This window comes from Schistocerca nitens, chromosome 3, assembly GCF_023898315.1.
Source record: "Schistocerca nitens isolate TAMUIC-IGC-003100 chromosome 3, iqSchNite1.1, whole genome shotgun sequence".
Lineage (NCBI taxonomy): Eukaryota > Metazoa > Arthropoda > Insecta > Orthoptera > Acrididae > Schistocerca > Schistocerca nitens.
Window position 1 is genome coordinate 581,146,334 of NC_064616.1, and position 26,611 is coordinate 581,172,944.

The 26,611-nt window shown below is 41.9% G+C and overlaps 2 protein-coding genes across 2 annotated transcripts in view; both read right to left on the reverse strand.

Annotated features, from left to right (window-relative positions):
* Positions 1-26,611, reverse strand: part of LOC126248492 (uncharacterized) — a 571,346-nt gene that overhangs the window by 472,901 nt on the left and 71,834 nt on the right. The gene's annotated exons all lie outside the window — the stretch shown is intronic.
* The window catches only part of LOC126249349 (germ cell nuclear acidic protein-like), a 50,990-nt gene continuing 33,711 nt past the window's right edge, over positions 9,333-26,611 (reverse strand). Inside the window, exon 2 of the mRNA XM_049951004.1 lies at positions 9,333-9,975. Coding sequence (XP_049806961.1) covers positions 9,333-9,975 — 643 coding nt within the window. The remainder of the gene's footprint in view (positions 9,976-26,611) is intronic.

The window sequence follows — 26,611 nt, forward strand, 5'->3', positions numbered from 1 at the left end:
TCTTCCGTCCCGCCCCTGTTGCCATTAGTAGCCAATATTGTGGTTGCGTGGTAAACGATGCCATAATCATCACTGTAATTTTGCAACCTCGTACTCAAGGGGTTCCTTGTCAGTTCATTGTTTCCCCGTCAAAATCATTGGCATGTGAACTACAGGCTTCTAATAGAAAGCTCGCAGATCGTTACGTAGACGCCGGTCAGAGTGGCCGAGCGGTTCTAGGCGCTACAGTCTGGAACCGCGCGGCCGCTACGGTCGCAGGTTCGAATCCTGCCTCGGGCATGGATGTGTGTGATGTCCTTAGGTTACTTAGGTTTAAGTAGTTCTAAGTTCTATGAGGCTGATGACCTCAGAAGTTAAGTCCCATAGCGCTCAGAGCCATTTGAACCATTTCATTACGTAGACGCTGATGCAATAGAGAGGCGTAGTTGGTAAGTCAATAAGGAGCACTATCAACAACATTTCATCAACTCAGATGGCGTATTTTCCTACTTCTTTCACGAGAAAGATTGATTTTGTTGTTCCTTTTGATGTGAAGTATTGATTAAAAAGCTGATTCCTTAAAAACGTACACATATTTACAAAAGCTTGTATCTGATGCTGCAAATTTTGGACATTTATTTTGCTCCGTATAATTTAATATAAATTTTCTACCTCCGTTTGTGTGTCCTAATAAGTAGCTAACACTGCTATGAAACTGAAGTAACAGCTTAAGGAAAACGTAACCATATACGGTCAAAATACGAGTGAGTGCTGAAAAGTAATTCCTCAGAATTTACGTGTAACTTCTTAAGACTTTTTAAGAAAAACAAACGTTATTGACGTTCTACGTCTCTACTCTTCATGCGTATATGTTTATTTTCAAACGTAGTCACCCTGATGAACACATTTCTCCCAACGGGAGACGAGCTTTTTGACACCGTCACTGTAGAATGTTTAACTTTGTTCACGGAGCCACAACCTCAGCTCTGCTTGAACCGCTTCACCACTATCAAAGCGAAGTCCTCGAAGGTGTTACTTAAGGTTTTGAACCAGATGGGAATCAGATGGGGCTAAGTCGGGATTGTGCGGATGATCGGTGACAGTGAACTCGAGGTGTCGTCGTGTGCGTGTATGGTCTGGCACTGTCATGTTGATGGAGAGCGTGCTCCATATGTAGACGAGCTCTTCGAATCCGACGGTTACAACACGCTGTTTCTTCTGCAGATGTATAGAATAAAGATATTGAATGTTAATGATGTTTGGTTTGGTTTATTTAAAAGGTTTTAAGAGTTTTTGTATATAAAATTCGGAGCCATTACTATTCAGCACGCTGTCGAAATTTCATTTGAACCGTAGAAGAAATAAGTATCTATTCGTCGTGTGTTTCAGTCGGCGATTAATCTATCCAAACACAAATTTGCTGTGTCAAATACTGGAAGGAAAATCAAGTAACAAACGAAAAATTGTATATGCCCGTTGAAATCTACTGTTGCTAGAAAATATTTTTGAAAAACCCAAGTAGACGTTACTTCCGGAAGAATTTCCCCTGTTTGGGGCCGCATCGTCGCTAGATTGATTCCCAACGCCGTCATCTACTTCTCTCTCGACTACAAGCCTACATGATGAGTCGTGTAGGATTTTACCTTCGGTGCAGCCTACTACTCTAGTGTTAATTTTGGTGTTTGTTTAGCTTAACGTGTTTTTGTGTGACCTCTTTTTGCCGTGGTAGCTATTATTCCATATTCGTCTCTGGTCCGTTCAAAAATGGTTCAAATGGCTCTGAGCACTATGGGACTCAACTGCTGAGGTCATTAGTCCCCTAGAACTTAGAACTAGTTAAACCTAACTAACCTAAGGACATCACAAACATCCATGCCCGAGGCAGGATTCGAACCTGCGACCGTAGCGGTCTTGCGGTTCCAGACTGCAGCGCCTTTAACCGCACGGCCACTTCGGCCGGCTGTGGGTTCTTCCGTAAAGAACTTAACCAAGTGTTTGGTGTTTCAAGAGGCTACGTATCTAAGATTTATTCCGCATACAGGGAAAGTGGAAAAATTACATCCGCTAGTAAACAACGCGGACGAAAGAGTGTGTTGAGTGATCGTGACGGACGGTCATTGTAGAGGATTGTGGCAAAAAGTAAGACGACGACAGCTGAGAAAGTCACTAACTCAATATCGCACTCGCAAACCCTGGCAGCACCAAAACATGAAGGGAGCTCCATAAGCGGGGAATTGCGGGGTGAGGTGGAAAGCAGAACCGACTCAGTGATGCAAATGCCCATAACAGGAAAATGTGGCCCTGAAGCCATGAAACATGGACTGTGGAACAATGGAAGAATGTCATTTGGTCACTGCTTCCAACTTCTGGTCGAGTTTACGTCCCAAGAGTGAAACATGGCAGAGGTCCGTTGACTTGGGCAGCTATATCATGGTGTTCCATGGGCCCCATCGTTACTCTGACAGGTGGCCCTGATGCCAAGGATTATGTGATCATTTTGGCTGATCATGGTACTATATGCCCCAATGGTGATGCTGTGTCCCAAGACAACAGCGCCCCTGTTCACACAGCTCACGACGTCCAGGACTGGTTTTGTGTGCACGAGGATGAATTTTCGCATATGCCCTGGCCACTGCAGTCACCAGATGTCAGCGTTATAATCTGCTTTGGTGGGGGGGGGGGGGGGGGGGGGAAGGGTGCGTGCTCTCCCTCCACCTCCTTTATCGTTACCAGCATTTGCTGTTACATTGCAGGAAGAATGGTATAAAATTCCCTTGAGAACCATACATGTCCTGTACTTATCCATTCGGAGACGACTGGAAGCAGTTTTGAATGACAGTGGTTTTCCTACACAGTACTATGCACGGTAATGTGTTGTGTTTTTGGTGTTTTCCTATTTTTGTCCACCCTTGTATTTTCCCTTGGTGTGAAGTACATTACATAGTTCCCAAATGCACGGGTGTGCTTTCAGGCACACACAGCAGTAGCCGGTAGAGAGAGAGAGAGAGAGAGAGAGAGAGAGAGAGAGAGAGAGAGAAGGGGTGGGAGTCGGCCGGGGGTGAGTTGATGAGCCAGACAGTCAGTGATGTTTGCTTTGGCGTCACGTTGCCTAGGGCAGCGCATCGTGCTGCATTGCGGCGGGCGCAATCAATACGGCGGCGCACGCGACAGGTGCCCGCGGTCGCACGTGCACGTCTTGCGCTTCCGGCAGCTCCGAGGGCCACGCCACGTGCCCTTTCACCTCCGTCCTTGCGGTCAGTGCGGAGATGGTCTCCCAGCGGGCGCAGATAGCCTGCGGACGGCTAACGGACAGCAGGTGGCCCAGAGATCGTGTTCACCCACGTGTTCGAGGAGTGGCAGTGGCTTTCCATCATCGTAAACGTTTGTACATGCGCTATGATAAATCGTCCCTAAACCTCGGGAATTCTTGCGGGTCGCACTACATGCTGCACTTTGCACCTTACCATTCCACTCAATAACACACCAAATTATATCGGACTAACCTTGATACCAAGTTCTGTGTCCTCCAGAAGATACGAAACACAGCCTTACATAGAGGGGCGCCGAGCTGCCTACTACTCAGGTGCAGCTGAGTTAAGGCTAGCCTCCAACAGAGATAGCGCAAGGCAAGATCTCTTTCATGCTTCTTCCTTACGGCAAGTGGACATCCATCACCCAAACTCTGATATACAATTCCTCTGAGTAACTATCAACATATTATCAACGGTACCGCAAGACATCAGGGTTGTATCTAAACTCTCCGCAAAGAAGAGCTAAAGTCGAAGTTCTACAAGTAATCGTAGTTACCGTTCACTGGATTCAGGGCTAGACCAGAGTTGAAGTCGGATCAGAGCAAGCAATACTTGCCACACATCATATTACAGTTAAGTATTTGTAGAGCTTCTATTAATAAGTGTTGTGAATTGTTGCTAATATATGTTAGCATTTTGACATAGCTGTTGCATAAACCTGTATGGCCCTATGACGAAGCTGTATACCTGCTGCGTCCAAGCAAGCCACCTTATAACAGCAGCTACTTTCGTTGGTAAAGGGTTATGTTCCTGCCAGATTCATATGTTTTACACCAATTACATTAGGTGAATACGCTATCAAGTTAACCAGACCCTCCTTTACACATATTAACGAGTCCACATGCCAAATTAGCAACACATTTAAAAATTTATTTAATTTAAATACCCTTCTAAAAACAGTGAGAAGCAAAAGAAAGTAAAAACGGTGATGAAGGAGAAAGTAAGTACAGTAGTTCAGGTGTCTATTAACGAGAATGAAATTGCTACAACTCTAAATACGAGGGAGTATTGAAAATTACACAAATCAAAGAATGTTTCGCATCACGTCGGTTCCGAGAGTTCCGGAACATGTACAGAAAATTGGCATAGAAATCAACATAAACATCATTTCCGCCCTTTTGTTGCTCATGAAAACCACACACTGCATGTTGTACCACAATACAGCGAGACCTTCAGAGGTGGTGGTCCAGATTGCTGTACACACCGGTACCTCTGATACCCAGTAGCACGTCCTCTTGCATTGAGGTGTGCCTGTATTCGTCGTGGCATACTATCCCCAAGTTGATCAAGGCACTGTTGGTCCAGATTTTCCCACTCCTCAATGGCGATTCGACGTAGATCCCTCAGAGTTGTTGGTGGGTCGCGTCGTCCATAAACAGCCCTTTTCAATCTATCCCAGCCATATTCGATGGGGTGCATGTCTGGATAACATGCTGGCCACTAATCGAGCGATGTCGTTATCTTGATAGAAGGCATTCGCTAGATGTGCACGACAGGGGCGCGAATTGTCGTCCATGAAAACACATACCTCGCCAATATGCTGCCGATATGGTTGCACTATCGGTCGCCGGCCGCTGTGGCCGAGCGGTTCTAGGCGCTTCAGTCGCTGGTTTGAAGGCTGCTTCGGGCGTGGATGTTTGTGATGTCCTTAGGTTGGTTAGGTTTAAGTAGTTCTAAGTTCCAGGGGACTGATGACCTGAGATGTTAAGTCCCATAGTGCTTAGAGCCATTTGAACCACTATCGGTCGGAGGATGACATTCACGTATCGCCCAGCCGTTACCGCGCCTTCCATGACCATTAGCGGCGTACGTCGGTTCCACATAATGCCACTCCAAAACAGCTGGGAACCTCCATCTTTCTGCACTCGCTGGGCACTGTGTCTGAGGCGTTCAGCCTGACCGGTTTGCGTCCAAACACGTCTCCAACGATTGTCTGGTTGAAGGCATATCCGACACTCATCGGTGAAGAGAATGTGATGCCATCCTGAGCGGTCCATGTTGTTGGGCCCATCTGTACCGCGCTGCATGGTGTCGTAGTTGCAAAGATGGACCTTGCCATGGACGTCGGGAGGGAAGTTGCGCACCATGGAGCCTATTGCACACAGTGAGTCGTAACACGACGTCCTGTGGCTGCACGAAAATCATTATTCAACATGGTGGCGTTGCTGCAACGGTTCCTCCGAGCCATAATCTGTAGGTAGCGGTCATCCACTGCGGTAGTAGCCCTTGGGCGGCCTGAGCGAGGTATGTCATCGACAGTTCCTGTCTCTCTGTATCTCCTCCATGTCCGAACAACATCGCTTTGGTTCACTCAGAGACGCCTGGACACTTCCCTTGTTGAGAGCCCTTCCTGACACAAAGTAACATTGCGCAAGCGACCGAACCGCGGTATTGACCGTCTAAGCATGGTTGAACTACAGACAACAAGAGCCGTGTACCTCCTTCCTGGTGGAATGACTGGAACTGATCGGCTGTCGGTCCCCCTCCGACTAATAGGAGCTGCACATGCATGGTTGTTTACATCTTTGGTCGGGTTTAGTGACATCTCTGAACAGTCAAAGGACTGTGTCTGTGATACAATATCCACAGTCAATGTCTATCTTCAGGAATTTTCTCAGTTAATTTGTCACGTAAAATGTATTGCACTCTTTTTTGTGGTGTTTCGAAGGTTTCATCTGTTTTACACCTATAATTATCACCGATCGTCAAATATCAAGTCATGCACTTTCGTGACATTTTCACCTTTATTTACAGATCACCTTCAAGAGAAATACGGCAACGTTTGATTTTAGTTACCCATTCAAACGCAGAAAAATAAGGGAGTCATTTTTCAACTATGATGAATAAAGTTTTTAAAAAATGGTGACTGCACAACTTGTCAGTTAATCAATTCGAATTAAATAACTGCAATCCGATTATTTTAAAAAGCCCCATAAGAAATTACAGGAGTGTCCTTTTGAAACTAGTAACTGACGAACGAGCACACGTGCAGATCGAGGGAGAGAGATTTTTTCTCCCAATATTCCCCTGGGAAGATGTACGTAGGAATAATAACATGGGAAATTATCATGACATGCAACCCATCCGTTTAATGAACGTATATTGTGCGGATGTAATGCAGTGGGGCCATGCCGAGCTCCGCGGCAGCCAGGAGACTATTATGCTCCGGGGATCGGCTATGATTATCGGAAATCTTTATCAAGTTAAGAATTTATTACGCAGCTACATGTTCTACACGCAGGGCTGTGGACCGATTCTCAAATACCAAATTTCAGTTTCTTATCGAACACTGCCCATACCGCAGATCGTTTTATTCCTTTAAAATAAGTTTACGCTTAGTTCTCGTCAGGATAAGTGCAATACTCATGCACACAGCAACTTACATCCTTAATTCAGTAGATCAGCAGCTGAATATCGTTAACGACTCAACAGTCTGTCAGGCTTCACATAGCAAACCCCGTTTCTTGGAATACAATGCATCAGTATAGCTCCTGAGACTTACAGAAGCTTGCGAAGATTGTCAGCTGGGTGGTTTACTGAAGACGTCTTATACAACTTGTAAGGTACTTATTAACAGTCCACCAGTGTGCACAGCAGAGCTCTGTAATGTGAGGTTCCAGCATTTTAACTCGGCATCGGGCTGCTTAAGTAAAATCTTACAGATGACACTGATGTGTGTTTGCATCCACAAAAAATAGATAAACTTAGTTTCAGTGGTCGAGAATAAATGCATCCTCAGTTTCTATCTACATTCATATAGAAGATATAGCGTTGTGAAATCGAACAAAATGGTTCAAATGGCTCTAAGCACTATGGGACTTAACATCTGAGGTCATCAGTCTCCTAGACTTAGAACTACTTAAACCTAACTAACCTAAGGACATCACACACATCCATGCCCGAGGCAGGATTCGAACCTGCGACCGTAGCGGTCGCGCGGTTCCCGACTGTAGCGCCTAGAACCGCTCGGCCACCACGGCCGGCGAAATCGAAAAATCCTTCTGTAGCACCCTATATTTCTGGTGCCCACCTCCGTAGATCAGTGGTCAGCGTGTCTGGCTGCTATGCAGAGGAGACGGTATTGCTAGCGATTTTTTTTTTCTTGATGGGAGGACTGGTAGGATGGGGGGGGGGGGGGGGGGTACACTCAACCTCTTGATGCCAGCTGAGAAACTACTCGACTGAGAAGTTGCAACTCCAAGATCAAGAAATATAACGACTGTGAGAGCGGAGTGCTGACTCAATGACACCATATTGGTAGGGGTTGACATGGCGATCGGTCGGTCCCGATTGGCCTGTCTGGGCCAGAACAAGGACCTTTACTTTTTTTGTGTGTTCCTGAAGCTCCAGAAATTAGCCTAGGAGGGTGTGGGAAACTAGCGGTTTAGCTCTGGCTCTGGTTTAATTTCCTGAGTCTCAATCAAGTTGCGTAATAGATTATACGAGCACGAAGATACAGATCACCATCAATTAAAAGGAAAGCTCTTTAGTTGGTGGATAATCTAGTCCATCTATCCACTAGCATTTAGAGGTTACAGTCTCAAACGTACCTTGCGGGAAACACTATTTCTCGTTGGCAGACTACAACTTCACTTGACACGCGGTTATGTAGCTTCAGTGCTACCACAATGACCCCCGTTACGTTGGGGGTCGTCAGATAATATTCGCGTTTTGGCTAAGTGCCACTTAGAACTCTGCTGGGAAGTAACTATAGTTCGCCGGTTCATGTCACGCGCGTGGCAACGCCATAAACGTGGGCACGAGGGAGTCCTAATGCGGAGGACGCTCACTTACCGGTAAGCTGACCTCACTTGTCAGAGTTTACGGCCGCGTACAGAGTTTCCACACGTGTGAGCTGCTGTTGCAGCGCGTTTCCGCTACATAACGAAGCAATGTACTTAACATTTGATTCAGCAGAAAACATTACATCTAATTCATGACGTGATTTACACAGTGCACCGAAGTGTGTTCATATTGGGAGACTGGCATGGTAATTCAGTACACCTATTGACTCTGGTTACGATTAGATTATACAAACATTAACAAAAAAAATGGTTCAAATGGCTCTGAGCACTATGCGACTTAACTTATGAGGTCATCAGTCGCCTAGAACTTAGAACTACTTAAACCTAACTAACCTAAGGACATCACACACATCCATGCCCGAGGCAGGATTCGAACCTGCGACCGTAGCGGTCTCGCGGTTCCGGACTGAAGCGCCTAGAACCGCTAGACCATAAAATTAATACAAGCAAAAATTATGTTCACGTCTGCAGCTTGTGATAACTGCTAGCAGTAGTATAACGCACTGGTTTGCAAAGCTTAGGGACTAAAGAAACGTTCGCATGATGTTTATCTCTATGCAACTTGGACCATATACAAAAAGAACTGCTGTAGTTTAGTACAGAAGGTAACGAAGAAGTACGCAATGAGAATATCAGAAATGACATTTTTATTCAAAGACAGTAACTACACTGAACTCACCGCGATTTATGATGGTCCATTTGACATTACAAATGGCGGGACATGGTTATTGATGGGGTGTGTGATCACCACGGACGGCAACGCATGCTCTGCAACGTGCTCCCATGCTGGCCACGATGTTGGTAGTAACGCTTCTGATAGGATAGCGCGGTTCAAGACTGCTGGATGGTCATTGGTAGATGTGGACGTGGTGCGTCTCCCCAACGCATTCCAAACGAAATCGGTATCGGCAGGATTTAACTCTCTCTCTCTCTCTCTCTCTCTCTCTCTCTCTCTCTCTCTGTGTGTGTGTGTGTGTGTGTGTGTGTGTGTGTGTGTGTAATACAGACACGAGACATAACGGGTAGCGAAATATTCAGTATGTATCTAGAGTTAGGTTGCACATCACTACTGGTGTAAAATCACATTAATGCTAAGTAAGGGAAATAGTCATAATGCAGAGTAACGTGGGTGGAAATGGGCATCAGAGGTGCACCTAGCAAAGTAAATTCGTCTGCAATTTTCATGCTCCTTTCTACAAACATTTAACCACTTATTTTGAAAGGAAAGAGCAATATTTTACATCTCGCAGACAAGGGTATAAACATGATACTGTCCCTCATCATCATCATCATCCTCCAAATCATCATCCAAATCATCATCCAAATCATCATCCAAATCATCATCCAAATCATCATCCAAATCATCATCCAAATCATCATCCAAATCATCATCCAAATCATCATCCAAATCATCCTCCAAATCATCCTCCAAATCATCCTCCAAATCATCCTCCAAATCATCCTCCAAATCATCCTCCAAATCATCCTCCAAATCATCCTCCAAATCATCCTCCAAATCATCATCATCCAAATCATCATCATCCAAATCATCATCATCCAAATCATCATCATCCAAATCATCATCATCCAAATCATCCAAATCATCATCATCCAAATCATCATCATCCAAATCATCATCATCCAAATCATCATCATCATCATCATCATCATCATCCAAATCATCATCATCATCATCATCATCCAAATCATCATCATCATCATCATCATCATCATCATCCAAATCATCATCATCATCATCCAAATCATCATCATCATCATCATCATCCAAATCATCATCATCATCATCATCATCCAAATCATCATCATCATCATCCAAATCATCATCATCATCATCATCATCATCCAAATCACTGGTACCACTCAATGAACAGGAGGAATTACAGTGTTTCTTTGCGACTTACACATTACTATTATTAATATGCGAGAGTAATTTAGGGAACTACCCAGAAAGATTCTGCGGTTAACATCTTGTTAATGTGTTTTCTTTTATTTTTCATGTTTGTCCGTAATCTTCTCCGTAACAAAATACACAAGTTTCGTTCATAAGTGTCCAACAAAGAATCAACGATGAGGCCTACATCAGCCACACGAGTGGGTGGTGCTTCATGTGTGTAATGCCCGCCTGGTCTGTTCAGGGAGACATTACAATTTTCCATCCGGTAGCAAAGGCAGAGAAATCCGATTATGGCGGAGTTAAAACTCGTATAATTACTAACTTATCATACAGTAGTAATTAACAGTAGCAGACTTAACTAACAGCCTTAGCTGACACAGAATGAGGTCTTTACTGTCTCTTTCACAGAGGGAATATTTTTTTAAAAGAATACTTATCATAAAACTTCACGATGTCAGTAACCCAAACACAGATTGTATTTGTTTTTCCTTTTGTGAATTCGTGAAGGGATCTCATTGTCGAGAAGTATAAAGCGATGAAGTGCAACGTTGGTGTATCAGTTGAATTTTATGTTTTGTAAGTATGTAGTTGATCGATCGCTGTTGGTTCGCATTTTATCCAGGAGTTTTCCTTTCCTTGTCTAAAAAGAAACATTAGTATTAAAAGTTTCGCTCTTGTTACGGTAATTAGCATGTACACCGTAATTGTCGACGTTGCAGAAAGAAATGACAGTCACTTGCTTTCATCTTCAATGCTAATTATCTGTTCGTTATATCTGCTGGCACACGATTTTTTTTGCGATCTTCCTAAATGGCAGCTCGTATAATCGGACAAAGCTAAATGCAAAAGTAAATTTCCAAACGCTAAGAACACTCATGCCCCTGAAATTTTGTGAAATGATGGCTTTCATTTATTTTGCCAATGATGCATGTAACTTGCTTTGCTTCCTCAAATTTGGTGCGGGAAGAAAATCTGAAACTCTGAACAAACGGTGAGAACAGAGTGGCTGCGATGTACACTATTTCGAGACTACGTCCATGAAAAATTTAAGTTCATCTGGATTTTCTCACACGTACCTGCAGAAGCACTGACAAGCAATGTACAATAATATTCATTTGGTCGCAGAAACGAGTACCGACCTGATAAGGAAGTTCACATACATAAACGTAGTTTTGTAACACAAATAACTAAACAGATCTCTGTTGGAAATGAAAATAGAAATCATTAAAAACTTGACTGGTAACTTGTTTATAATGGACTGTCACCTAATGTACTCATAACGTCGAACGCAAAATTTTACAATGAAGTGTAAAATTACCTATTTTTATTTGGGGTAAAAGTGAGAAGGAGCCTTAGTTGACACGCTGTTCAATATGGGTGTCCATAAGTGATTGCTTTACGATTATCCAAGGCCGGACGGAAAAAGTGTGAGTGAAAATTATAAGGCCCAGCTGTCACTCCAACGCGTTAATATCAACATGCTATTGGCTCTAAGCACTGTGGGACTTAACATCTGAGGTCATCAGTCCCCTAGACTTAGAACTACTTAAACCTAAGGACATCACATACATCCATGCCAGAGGCAGGATTCGAACCTGCGACCGTAGCAGCAGTGCGGTTCCGGACTGAAGCGCCTAGAACCGCTCGGCCACAGCGGCCGGCAACAAGCTGTTGCTACAGAAGAAGTCCTACCTCATGAACAAAGAAGAGAAATACCATAGCGTGAGGACCATTTAATTCGAGACAGAGGTTGCAATGTGATCGAAGTACAACAAATATAAATGTCACAATCGCTGAAATATTATCAAGTCAGCTAAAAAGCTTCCCCGAAATCCGAAGCAAATTTAAGAAGCGTAGAAAAACTGTCGCAACTACATAGTGTTTTGGGGAGACGTGCGATTTATTCCAAGCACACGGACAGCTCTGCTCTCTCCCGGAAACTTGAGTTATTCACGATCTGGGCCGTAGTCCCAAACAGGCGTGAAACGTCTGGCAGCTCTGCGGAAACGGAACTTGCCCGTCAAGTGGATTCACTTGGACATGTGCCACCGCCAAAAGACCAGTACAACGGGAACAGGTTATGGGGCCGGTGAAGCTCACGGCGGATTCTCTACCCAGCTTTCTGTCCCCCCAGCTGTGTGACGAGCAAGAAGCTATGATGGTACCTACAGACCAAGTCCCTATATGGTTGCATCCGAAGCTCCAAATAATTATTTCACCCTGCGAAGATAAATTTGTGTATACTACTACCATATTTCTACACCCATCTTTGCTGCCACTTTCGATGTTCTTATTGCATAATAAGAAAGACACGATTAGCCTACTAGCTGCTGTTTGTGTTGTTCTGTCTTTCAGCGTGTAAGCATCTATAGTTATTTGTTCATAGCATACTTGAAATACAACTGGAAATTCTGATTTAGTCAATGTTTTGTTTATCGTAAATCACATTCTACTTTTCACTACTGCCATGTAGAGGTTTGTTAAGTTTCAATGTTAACTACGTTGGAAGGAGATCAGCGTGGTGAACAGTAGATTTGGGCATCATCCGCACGCCATTATGCCTAGATTTGCACGATATAGAAAAATTCCAACCTTGCAGCCTTAATTTCTTTAACGAAGTCCGATTCATGTTTTCTGGTGTGATACAAATTATTTTGTTGCATTATACGCACAAACACGGTCCGCCGTCGGCAGACTTACCCGCCCTCCAATAAAGATTCTGAGCCTGACGACTATCAACATAAGAAACCCAATTTACCTAATTTGACAATCCGCGGTAAATGTAATTCAGAATTTATATTATTACTCTTAATTAAGCTTTCCATCTTCTGTTTATAACATCAAAATTTCAATTTAAATTCCAAAAACACGCGCGCACGCGCACGCGCGCACACACGCGCACACACGCGCACACACGCAGAGAGAGAGAGAGAGAGAGAGAGAGAGAGAGAGAGAGAAAGAAAGAGAAAGAGAGAGAGAGAGAGAGAGAGAGAGAGAGAGAGACTGGAAATTGGAGTAACATGTACAACACACTTTCCATACCCCTAAGCAAAAAATAATCATAGGTTGCTGAATCAGGCAAAAGGTTAGGCACAGCAGATTCTGCGAGACTTGTCTTATGTTTCTGAAAGACAACACCGATTCTGGATCAGAAACAAAGTGCAAAAGTTTTGTTTTTCTGTGTAAATAGCAGCCACACACCATCCAACGAACGTGAGTACACGAATAGCCAAGCAACAGCTAAATACACACCAAAATAACTGGTTTCCACAACACTACCACAACCCCAAGTATATACTGCTGACATACGAAGTTCACCTTCGAGTATTTGTTTACTAACAGCCGCTCACGTGGTTGCAGGTGACATTATGTTCGTTAAGTAAAAAGACGGCAACAGAAAGAAGAGCACAGAAAATATGTCACAAACAGCGCCAATAATAGCTTAAAACATGCTGTAGCATACAATAAATAAGGTAGTATGAAAGTATCAATATAGAACTATATTTCAAAAGATGATGTAATCATGTTTTACTGTGTTTGTACCACCATACCATTTTCTGCGTGTTTTAGATTTAAAAAAACCACTGATGGTGGGGATAATAAAGAAATAAACAAATAACACGGTGTTTAGCATAAAGGCGGACTCAATTTGTGATACTACTGTTTTTCTATGCAAACACGGACCAAATGAAAGAGTTCCAAAATAATGAGCTGGAACTGAATCTTGTTGGAAACACACGTTGCTGAGCAAAGCAGCAGTGATGTGTCTAGCAGTTCCTACAGGGTGGTATGGAGAAACTGACTTATTCGTTTTAATAAATGTACGGGTCCTAGACAACGTATTTCAAGCACTTCACGTAAAATGCGGGTTACTGCAGTTCCAGATATGAATTTCTCCAACTGTTAATAACCCGAAACGCTCAAGTAGGCTTCATATGTGAATAATACGTTCATATAGAATGCAGTACCACTAGCATTTTGATCAAGGAACAACTGCCTTAATTCCATAAGATGTGCCAAATCTGATACTCCAATTTTCTGCGGTTTCTGAATGTGATACACGTCTATTACTAAATCTCTGAGAGTACGGTGTTCACGCATCACACCTTCCGGCACCAGAAAGTTCACAAAGAAGACTGTGTTTCTCTAAGGCTTCTAGAAAGTACAGAAACGACACTCTGTGCTCGAAGTCTCCTGTTAGCAAATCGGCGCTTGTTGGTACGACGAGTCTCTTCAATTGCCCTCGCCTTGTCGTACGGCAAAAATATGTCCGCAACGTAGAACAGTTCGTAGTTCATGTTCAGTCCAGAAAATTACATGTAAACGACGACAACTGTTAATATACTAAAGGTTCAGAAGACGAACAGCAACCAACCACGAGTAGGCTACTGTAAAACTGACAATTTCATTAGGATGTTACGTGAACCATTTTTCTTCAACAAATTATTTTATTAAGTATAGATCGTTAATTCTTATAAAATAACTGCATTACCGATCTCGTCGTGTTGTTGGCATCGACAAATATGAAATATTCTCATACATGGTTTCCTAAAATTTACTGAAACATTTCCGTGTGCGTGCATACTAACAGAGATAAAGCTTCACATTTTGACTGAACGTAGGGCCACTTTCTGTTAACATCGATCGTGTGACAGAAAAAACTACTGTGGTACTGCAGTCCAGCTACCTCTATTAAGAATTTTCCAGGCATTCATCAGTTTTTTCGGCAGTATGACAACGCATTTTAGATTTGAACTGCGCCAGGAAAACTGCCACGATCTTATATAGGATGCTAACCATCTGTTTCTTATTTCAAGAGATGACATTGTATTTCGAAAATTACTCAATTGTAATCTTAACCAAAATCTTGTTACATTTAGAGTGTGCCCCGAGAGCAGGCTGTTTGAACGTACCCTCTTTCATCATCTATCCCCTAAAACTTTGTAATTAAATTTCTTTGGAGCTCCGGTAACTTTATGAAGCAGCGACATCCCTCCCACCAAAAGGGACTCTACGCCGCCTCCAGGAAGCGAACAAAGTGAAACGAATGATACACCTACAGAGCAAGTCCCTTTTAATACAACTTATACTTAAATTACATTGTCAGAATAGGATGCACGAAATTTATTTTCATACTTATACTCAATACTATTAGATACAATCACGTGTTAACTACGTATTTCATATAATTAACGTAATGCTTAATTTCTCCTTTGTTTGACGTCTATATTCTCTTATACTCACGAAAGACCTATCAAAACATTTTTGCTTGGAATTTTATTGTAGTGGAAATGAGTAACTACACGAAGCCATGATCGTAACAGTGTGGTTATTATTTCCCACCGCTACATCTTTACCGATAGTTAATTATCTGAAATCGTTCATTATTTGATGGTTGCATACCGACGTTAGGAATTAACGAATTAACATTCCATCGATGTTGAGGTTATTGGAGATTGACCATGGGTTCAACTCGACAGGAATGAGGAATGAAAATGGCCCTAGACTATATACGATCAATCATATTCCTCACCTAAGGTGTGTGTGTCATCAGTAAGTAAACAACTTTCATACCAGAATGAAGGAATAAGATTATATCTTAATAATTTGATATTAGAGCATCCCCACGCTTCTGCCGAAGTAGCGAAAGTCTGTAACGAAGTAACGTTAAGACCTTACCCGGGAACAGTTTACACAAGTGTAGATGTGAGAAGTTAGTCAATTTTTCCAGTGGGTACTTCCATAGTAAGCCTTCTAGAATCACGTTTCAAGGATGGGATCTACTGTGCAGAAATCCATCAGACAATGTACTTTAATTTAAAAGGGGACTGTAATTGGAAGTGATTTTTGACTTAGAAAACGCCTTTTCACATAGCCAGGAAAAGAAATTCTCATTCACCTTGCGTCTTTAGCTATATGATTGACTGTGATTTGATATTAGTTAGAAAACTATTTGTATCTCTAAACTATAGCCAGATAACACCACGAAAGTCATCGACCACTGGTTTAGTCTTTTTTCACTCTCAGTGTGTTTGTAAAGATTTCGAGACGAGCACCATATGACGCCAGACTACACGCTGAAACTAAGCCATCCTGCAGATAAAACGAACTGAATTGTGAGATACGCAGTGGTTAAATATGTTTCAAACTTCCCTGTAGCTCTTTCGCTCCTTTCTGTAGCACTTCGCAACACGGAGTTACCCCGACAAGTGCGGTTAGAGATAAGCGAGCGCACGCGCCAAAGGAACCAGGGCGTGTTAGCGAGTCGAGTAGACGGCCACGCCTCTCGCTGATGTGAATACTGCGTGACGCGGCGCGGCCGGCCTCTGCCTTTCCGCCAGGGGAACAATAACGCTTGCCGCTTTCACCCAGCCGTCGCCGCGCGGCGCAGCCGACGTAACCTGAGACTTACAGGCGTCGCCAGCATACGAAGTCAGCACAGGCTATCGCGTAACGTTACACTTAACCAGTCACAAACATGTGACATCGATTCGAGATTGCTTCAGTCTTTGCCTTGTTCAGTAACTCTGAAGGTTCGTATATTTTCTGTAAATGCGAATATTTTAGGTTAGGCTTTACCGCGACTGTTATTGACACTAAATGAAACAATATGTTTACTGTTACCAGTCACTTTTTGTTTATCTCCACGACGCGTTTCTGAGGTTTAAACCACCATCATCACGTGGTTTGCATTCGTTAGTATAACACTGTGAGTGTGTGTGCGTGCGCGTGTTGTGTTAGAGTTTTTTGGTGGAACTTGTGGCACTGTCTAGTGGAGAAGCAAAACACTATTTCAGAACATGGTTTTGGATTTCTTTTGACTAAAAACTAAACTTATACCTAATGGTAAAAATAAAATAAATAAAATAGAGTACCTCCAGGGGTCACCGGTTCCTTTCACTGCATTAACATCACACGTATACCGTCATATTTTTTTAAACAAATATGGCACCTGGAGCTATTAGGTGCAAGGCTCATATAGCAGAAGAGAAACATTATCACAAAGTACAAAGAATATACATTGAAACGCTCCAAATATACAAACACCAAACGAAACAACCTGAATCCATCTTAAATGACAAAAATGACAATATTTAAAATACTATAATCTCTGTTTCCATCAACTGCCTGCGTTATTAAATTTGCGATGCACGCACACGCACACACACCTTAATATTTACCGTAAATATTTTGTTATATTACCTTGACAGCCCCCAAATGGACAAGGGATTGATCTCATTTACAAATATATCATCAAATCAACAGCTTGTACCCCTGTCAGCTTGAAACTATGTGTACATCAACTAATGGCAGAAATTTTACATCTCTCTACATTCTTAAAGCATTAACCAATGTATTATCCCAACCTTTAGCCAGTTGTGTTATGTAACGGATGTAATCTTAAGAAACCCTTAAAGAACTGAACGTTGCTACTGAAACCATGTGTCAATCAGTTCAGGAAATGGATTGCCGAAAGAGTACATCAATTTGGAACGACGATGAAACACTATAGATTTACATATATGTTCTGCAAATCACTATAAAAAGCATAGCAAGAAGTACGCTTTAATGCAGCATGTTTGAAAGTTTTTTCCATCCCATCACAGCGTTACAGGAATAACAATTTATATATCAACGGGTACTGTTGTACTGTTATTAGTTTGCCGGCCGCTGTGACCGAGCGGTTCTAGGCGCTTCGGTCTGGCACCACGCTACCGCTACGGTCGCAGGTTCGAATCCTGCCTCGGGCATGGATGTGTGTGATGTCCTTAGGTTAGTTAGGTTTAAGTATTTCTAAGTTCTAGGGGACTGATGACCCGAGCAGTTAAGTCCCACAGTGCTCAGAGCCATTTGAACCATTTTGAACCTTAATCCTGAATGCTAGTCCAATGCACTACATCATACGGTTGCTTCAACCTAATTTGCATACCACATACTACACTTGTTTGTTTTTTCAGTAATTCTTATGATTTTGAAGTTGCACGGTCCAGTCACATTCATGTGAACAGTGCGTATGTTCTACACGCAGTAATCACTCAGGCAGTTTGACAGGTAGCAGCACTAGAGGTGGAGGGCCGTTTTCGTAAGGTGGAAACTGAGCGATTTACCTGACGCCCCGAAGGGTATTTCACTGGTCTTCGGGCCAAGTGTTGAACCATTTCCGAAACAGAAACTGCACCGCGGTTAAGGTATACTGCGCATAGCAGAATCGCGCTGTCCAAAACCGTCGCTGACGCAACTGTGTTGCAACACGGACCACAGATGACGTGGCTGAGTGACGGCTACAGAGATGTGTACAAGTGAATAGACGAGTAACTGACCGCCCAGATAAACTAAGTGGCTACCAACTAACGATCGTTCAGCGAACGTTGCTGTGTATGGGCCTCCACAGCAGGCACCTGGTTCATGTAGCCATGCAGACTGCTGTTCATTGGCGACGAAGGCTGGAATCTGCACGGCAGTACCGCAACTGGACGTACACTGAGTGGCAATAGGTGGCCTTTTCAGGTGAAAAGTTTTATGGTCCATTGGACAGATGGCCTTCGGTGTGTACTGTGTGAAACGTCTGAAAGCGTACTCCCTGCAAGCTGGAGAGAGCGTTATGACCTGGGGAGTGTTTTGATAGCATTCCCTGGGCGATCCCATCATTCTGGAAGACACACTGGATCAACCCCAGTATTCACCTTTCCTTGAGGACCTTGTCTACTGTCTACCCTCTCCCCCCCCCCCCCCCCCTACATTCAGTTTCTTTTCCCTCGGCATGGTGGTATCTACTAGAAAGACAATGCAACGTGTCACACAGCACACAGTGTACGTGCATGGTTCGAAGAGCATCAGGATGAGTTTCTCTTTCCCCACTGGCCACTAACCTCTCCGGATTTAAATCTAATCGAGAATGTCGTCATGGCTCCACATCCCTCTTGGTACCTTCCAGAAACTCACCGACTCGCTTACTGCACGTCTCGCAGCGGTACGCGCCTCAGAAGGGGGTTACTCAGGCTTCTGACAGCTGGTCACATTAATGTGACGGGGCAGTATAATTCCTGGACGTGACTCGTGGTTTAATTCTACAAAAATTTGCTAGTTGTGCACTGTGAACAAAATGTCTCTCTCTCTCTCTCTCTCTCTCTCTCTCTCTCTCTCTCTCTCTCTCTCTCGTGTGTGTGTGTGTGTGTGTGTGTGTGTGTGTGTGTGTGTGTGTGTGTGTGTGTTCTGGTATTTTATTTTTATGTATGTAAATAAATTACACGCAACTGCAGCAAGTCACTTTTTTCAATAATAATGCTTTATTACATGAACCGGTTTTCGAACCCTTTCAGGTTCATCTTCATGTAATAAAGCATTATTATTGAAAAAAAGTGACTGGTTGCAGTTGTGTATAACTTATTTACATTTAATATACAGTCACGGTTCTAAAATATCCGTAATGGATAAGCATAATTTTATTTTTATTGCTATTAAGGTAATAGATCACGTAGATTTCAAGTAAGCCACACACATATTTTTTCTAAACTGCTTTCCTCTGTTAAGAAAAGCTGTTTTTTTTTTTAATTTTAATCTCAGTTTCAGCGTTATCTGGTGCGCGCCCTCCCTATGTTAGCACTTTTCGCTGAACCATCATTAAGCATAATTGCAAACTATACCCTGCTCCAATGACACACATCATCAGATGAAACAACTTTTCTCGTTTCATTTATTCCACCTGTATCGCACAGATGAACATGTGGGTCGCACTAGCCTTTAACCAATGGAAGTACATCACAGCTTTCTTATTAATCTCTCTGGAACATTGGCGGCCCGAGTGGCCGAGCGGCTCTAGGCGCTTCAGTCTGGAACCGCGCGACCGCTACGGTCGCAGATTCGAATCCTGCCTCGGGCATGGATGTGTGTGATGTCCTTGGGTTAGTTAGGTTTAAGTAGTTCTAAGTTCTAGGGGACTGATGACCTCAGAAGTTAAGTCCCATAGTGCTCAGAGCCATTTGAACCATTTTCTCTGGAACATTGCAGAATAAGAAGACATGAAACCAGATGTGTAACTTTGTTGGCTGCTGCTATTTAATCCAGTTAAACTACAGCTTACATTTATTTAAGCTGTTTATTTTGTCTCTAGCCAATGTTGCTTCATAATTCTCGCAAAAATCTCCGAACTCAAGCTTCTAGAATGACCGAACAAATTCCATCATTGTATATTTATGTCTGTAATGGAGACGAATGCTTTTGCAGAAAACGATGCAAATATTTTTCATTGAAATTTCCAATACATGCCGAAATTGGATTCTATCGAATTCCAATACCGCAAGACCTGTGTATTCAGCATCGTGCACCTGCAAGCGGCTGTATCTTATCAATGTATTTGCGCAGTTGGTGTACGGCGTTATTCAGCACGGGTAAATAAACCTGCCTGAGGCAGATAACGGATTGAGCGATGAAATTTTACAGATCTGTTGGTACTATTATTAGGAGATTATGTTTTCCCATTGAGAACGAAACTCAAATGGAATGCGAAAACTTACACCAGTAGCCGGCAGATGTTCAAATTCCTGCTGCCACTAGTTTTTTAAACAATTCTTGACCTCCCAAAATTCAGTCAACAGGTAACTCAATTCAAGAGAAGAAATTAAGACGATTTGTACTTTTCTTGTCATGTATTACTCAATACGCGCTGGATAAATACGTATCATCAAAGTTAAATTTAGATAGTAAAAATAATGGCGCTGCTAAAAACGCAGTGAAATATATCGTAGTTTCCAAAGAGGTCATATGTGTAGGGATAAGCGAAAGTAACATATTAAAGACAAGCCATTGGGAGAACACTTTCATACACAGGCCTACAGACAGTTTCCTTCTATCGCTGTGTGAAGAAATAGAATACAACGGAGGAATTAGGGTATTATATTCGCAGAAAATGGAAAATGAATATCGCAAAGAAATACTCCAACGAGAAGATTCTTTGGGGCATTGTTGTTGTTTTCACTTCGATGACAAGTACGATGCAGCTCTCCGTGCTTGTCTACCCTGACCAAGCCTCTTCGTGTCTACGTAAGTATTGCACCATACACCCGTTTAAACCCGCTTACTGTATTAAAGCCTTTACCCATCTCACGCCTCCCCCTGCCCCCCCACACACTTCCCTTCATTCCCAAATTGATGATTTCTCCATACCTCAGGATGTGTCCTATCAAACAACTGATTTTTATAGTAAGGTTGTCCCATAAATTTTCCCATTTCTGCTCAGTGTCTCTTCATTATTTTCTCGATCCACCCATCTAACCTTCAGCGTTCTTCTGTAGGACCACATTTCAAAAGCTGATATTCCTTTCTTGTTTGAACTGGTTATCGTCCACGATTTATGAGGCTACATTCCAGAGAAATGCCTCACGAAAAGTTTTTCTAACATTTAAATTTATATTCGACATTAACAAGTTTCTTTTTTCAGAGACTTATCTTGTCACTGCCTTCTCCACTTTATATCCACTCTACTTCCGCCATTATCACTTATTTTGCTGCCCAAATAACAAAACTCCTGATCAACGTTCAGTGTCATTTTCTCATCTAATTCCCACTCTATCACCTGGTTTAGCCGGCCGCGGTGGCCGTGCGGTTCTAGGCGCTTCAGTCCGGAACCGCGGGACTGCTACGGTCGCAGGTTCGAATCCTGCCTCGGGCATGGATGTGTGTGCTGTCCTTAGGTTAGTTAGGTTTAAGTAGTTCTAAGTTCTAGGGGACTGATGACCTAAGATGTTAAGTCCCATAGTGCTCAGAGCCATTTGAACCATTTCACCTTGTTTAATTCTCTACATTCCATGATACTTCTTTTGCTTTTGTTAATGTTTATCCTATAGCCTCCTTTAAGGCACTTTCTATTCTGCTCAACAGTTATTCCAAGCCCTCTGGTGTTCGACAGAATTACCGATTTAGTTTCCAAATTTCGTCTTGGTTTCCTTCACAGCTTGTCCACTGTATAGACTGAATAATATCGAGGACATTATACATGCCGATATCATTCCCCTCTCAACGAATGCTTCCCTTTCATGTTCCTGGAGTCTTACAACTTCCGTTTGGTTTCTGTACTAGCTATGAATAATCTTTCGCTCAATTTATTTTGTACGACTACATTCAGAATTTCAACGAATGTAGTCCAATCAAAATTATCATAATCTTTTTCTAAATGTACAAACGCTATAATGTGAGTGTGCCTTTCTTCAATGTATCTTCTTGGTACGTCGTAGGGTCAGTATTACGTAACATGTTCCTACATTTTTCAGGAACGCAAAATGATCTTCCATGACGTCACCTACCAATTTTTTCAATTCTTCTGCACATAATTCGTGTCATTTTTCAACAGTGGCTTGTTACACTGATGGTTTGATACTGCTCACACCTGTCACCACCTGCCTTTTTTAGAACTGGAATTATTGTATTCTTCCTGAAATCTGAGGGTATTTCGCATGTCTCACATCTTGTGCACTAGGTGGATTAGTTTTGGAATAGCTGGCTTTTCCAAGGCTCTCAATAATTCTGAGGGAACTGGTATGTTACCAAAGTTAACCCCTGTAGGATCATAATCACAGTAACTTACATTTATGGACTAATTATCTTTTCTACGTCATTCTAGCTACAATGCAGTCCTGTAATCGCGCATAGAGACTATCATGAAAGTTTTGAGCGTCATCTTCGGAAACGAGGTCCCACGCTCCTTCCAATGGATAGGGGATGCTGCCGGTAATGCAGACACAACTCGCTCTGATTGGCGAAAGAATAAAGCACCTCTGAGGAAAGAGAAAGATATAAATCCATGTCAGTTTCTCGTCCAGTACTCATATTTAACTCGCTGGAAAGAGACGTGCATTTCTTTCCGGTAATGATTTTTATTGACAGTAATCTCCAAAGCAGAACCAGAGCAAGGAACAGACAGGTTTGTAGAATCTAATTTTGATTTCAATGAGCCTGATCATAGAAAGGTTAAAGAGAGAAGGATAGGTAACAAAGCTACCTCAGAAAGAAATTTTTCTACTTGCCTCTTCATCAGTTATACTTCCTACAGATCACTAATTATTTTTTATGGAAATATATACATGATTAGTTTTAACACAAATGAACATTTTTTCACTCCTACCCATTCAACTACACTTAAAACTAGTTTTGTCACAGGCTACCAGTTTTTAAATAAAAATTCTTCTATGGAATAGAAGGAGATGCCCCCCCCCCCAAAAAAAAGGGGATTTTAGGGTAGATTTAAAACTTGCTTTGCCGCCTGTCAGACGTGTTATGCTATTGGGTAAACTATCGAAAATTTTGTTGATGCATATTGAACTCCCTCCTGATCAACTGGCAGCTTTAGTAATGAGTGAAAGAGTTCATTTTTTCTAGTTTTGTGGGTATGTACATTACTATTTGTGATGGATTATTTATGACGAATTTCATTAGCAAACATACGCTTTTTGTAAGGATGATGTTAAAATGGATAGCTACTTTAGAGATATCTGTAGGATGAGTGCGTATGAACACCACATATTACTCTTGTTGCTATCTTTTTGCAATAAATAATTTCTTTCTAAGTGAGGAATTACCCAATAAAATTATTCCAGAAAACATTCTTAATGTATGTAGGTCTAAATACGCAATTTTTCTAGGAACTTTATTTCGTTTATTTCCAAAACTAGTAATTATAAGAAAAGGGTAGCTGAACTTCACTGTTTGAGCATCTCAGTACTAATATTTTTCCATTTCAAGTTCTCATTAATATGTACACCCAAAAATTTTGACTGTTCTATCCTGCCTACCGATATGTATCAATTGATGGTATGACAATTTGTTGTACAGAACTGCATGTAGTGTGATTTCTCGAAGTTAAAGAAGAATCCATTTCAGGAAACCACTTAATGGTTTGAAAAATATCATTAACAATTTCTTCTGTTGCTTTTCTCTAGTGGGTTTTGTTGTAACACTAATATCATCGGCATAAGTACTAGTTCTGCGTAATGAATGTTAAGTGGAATTCCATTAACATATTCTGAGCGACTATTAGTTGACAGTATATTTTTGTCAAGATGACGGTTCTGCGACATCGTTGACGTTATTTGGAGTTACTGAATTTGTTATGACACGAAGCACTAGCATAATTAGACAAGGGCGTGGGAACAAATCGGCGGTGTCCTTTTCAAAGACCCCGCCGTAAGCTATTTATGGGAATGAGTAAAGACCTAAATCCAGATGACTGAGCAGATTTGAATCACACCGCTGCCGAATAATTGTTATCTGTCAACCACTACACTAGTCGCTCGCTGTAAGACTCTTCAGGGTACACACTATAATTTCTGAAGGTAACGGTGTGAATAAAAAATAATATTAATCCGAAGTCTCTTGTCCAAGGATGAAGTGCAGAACGGTTAAGAGGATTGTCACCTATAAATAGCACTCTATGGCAACACAACATCTCTAGAATTTTTTTCCCATTGATTATCTACCAGTGACTTCAAAAACTCAAGTCGGCAAAGTTACTACATTCAATCTGGACACTGAAAGGACAGAATCGTAGGATCGTTCAGATCGTTCGACTGTGCGAGAATTTCATTAATTTCGCATCCCACGACGAGATACAGCATTTATACAACAAAACAAACCGGTGAGTGTTATCGAGGTAATAACATGGTGATAAGAAACAGGATTAAACTGTCTTACAGAAGCCTGTGAGATGGTGAATTTATGAAGTGGAGACGGTCCGCCCTCATGCTGCCTATTCCCCGTGCTTGGACTGTACTCCACAAGCTGTCCAGATTTATTCTATGGAATCCAAAAAATTCTGTGGCGTCGCCCGGCACTTCAAAAGTCGAAGCAACGAGGCGAAAATTCTGAAGACTCCTCTGTAACTTTCATTGAGTGCGGTGACGTCATAGTCTTCTTTTTAGAAGGAGCTTGAAGAGCACACACTTGTGTTGCCGGAAAAGGATACTCGACAAGAATGACGTCAAGGCACAGATCGATTAATACTGTACTTACTGGAGCTTCGATCATATCAATCCTACAATGCTTTCTGCCTTTACTGAACTGAAGATCTGGCTGAGACTTACTAGGCAATTCGCTTACCCTCCCAATACAGTATGTGCTACGATTTTGCGTTTCGATTAGTTAAGGTTACAAAAAATTAATTCAACTGAATTTTTCGTCGGTGTTCGGCAGAATATGATTATATTCAAAAGGACAACACTTCCTAATGTTTTGCAAAATTATATTTAGTCACGAACCATCTTTCGGCTTCTAAGGCCATCTTCAGGTGAGAAATGAATATCACAAACATAGATAAACATGATGTGCGACTTACACAGATATTATTTGTACATAAGATACAAAAAAGTGAGAAAGTGTTCACACAGGAAAATATTACAATAATTACATTAACTAAGCAAAGGGGGAGGCGGTATACAAAGTTTATCTTGAGATACATGTTTACCCCCATTTTTAAGTTAATGTAATTATTATAATACTTTCCTATAGAAACACTTTACTTTTATTATCTTCTGTACAAATAACATCTGTATAAGTCGCACATTATGTTTGTCTGTTTCCAACATTCAGTTGCCACCTGAAGATACCCTGGGAAGCCGAAAGCCGGTTCGTGACCAAATCAATATAATTTTGCAAAACATTATGAAGTGTTTTCCTTTTAAATATTAAAAATCAATTCACTCTAAAAGCAAATATCATAGTCAGTGGGTGAGCGCTTGCTTCACACGGGTAACCTGGACTCTGAAGGTAAGTTTGATACAGATTCGTGTGTTTTTGATTTGTGAACAGCAGTTTTGAAAGCTTCAGAAAACAAGCACTAGACATCTGGGGCGAAGCTTCTGTTTTTTACTATTTTTTTAGGGCCCATGCAGATATGGAACAGATAGTTGTACCCTGGTACATTTTTCAGACTTTCGCATCTGGTCAGCCCTGTAATAGCAGTTAAATATTTTTTCTATTACATTTTTAAATGATGGCATTCACTTGTTACGTGCTGCAGTCTTTCTGAAATTACAAAAATTACCCCAGAAAATTTCCAAACACACATGTGTCAAGGTACAGCAAATGGCTTGGTTCAAATGGCTCTGAGCACTATGGGACTTAACATCTATGGTCATCATTAGTCCCCTAGAACTTAGAACTACTTAAACCTAACTACTCTAAGGACATCACACATCCATGCCCGAGGCAGGATTCAAACCTGCGACCGTAGCAGTCGCGCGGTTCCGGACTGAGCGCCTAGAACCGCGAGACCACCGCGGCCGGCTAAGGTACAGCATGTCTATGTGCCTAGGTATAAAATATTCGACTTAAATTTTAAAAGCGTTGCGACCGAGAAAATCTAGTCAATACTGTATTAAATAGTCTATCTATCTGGTATGTTATTTCTTAGCTGCACACCAATAACCACTAAGTGAAACCAAATTAAGCAGCAACATTATAAAAAACCAGTTACAAGTTAAATACATTTCGAAACAGAAGCTACTGGAAACTAACACAAATTTCCATTTTTAAGACATAAAACTTTTAAGAGAGTAAGGAAATTCAGCTCATCTGCAAGTATCAAATGTTCCATGGTAAAATACTTCTGTTTC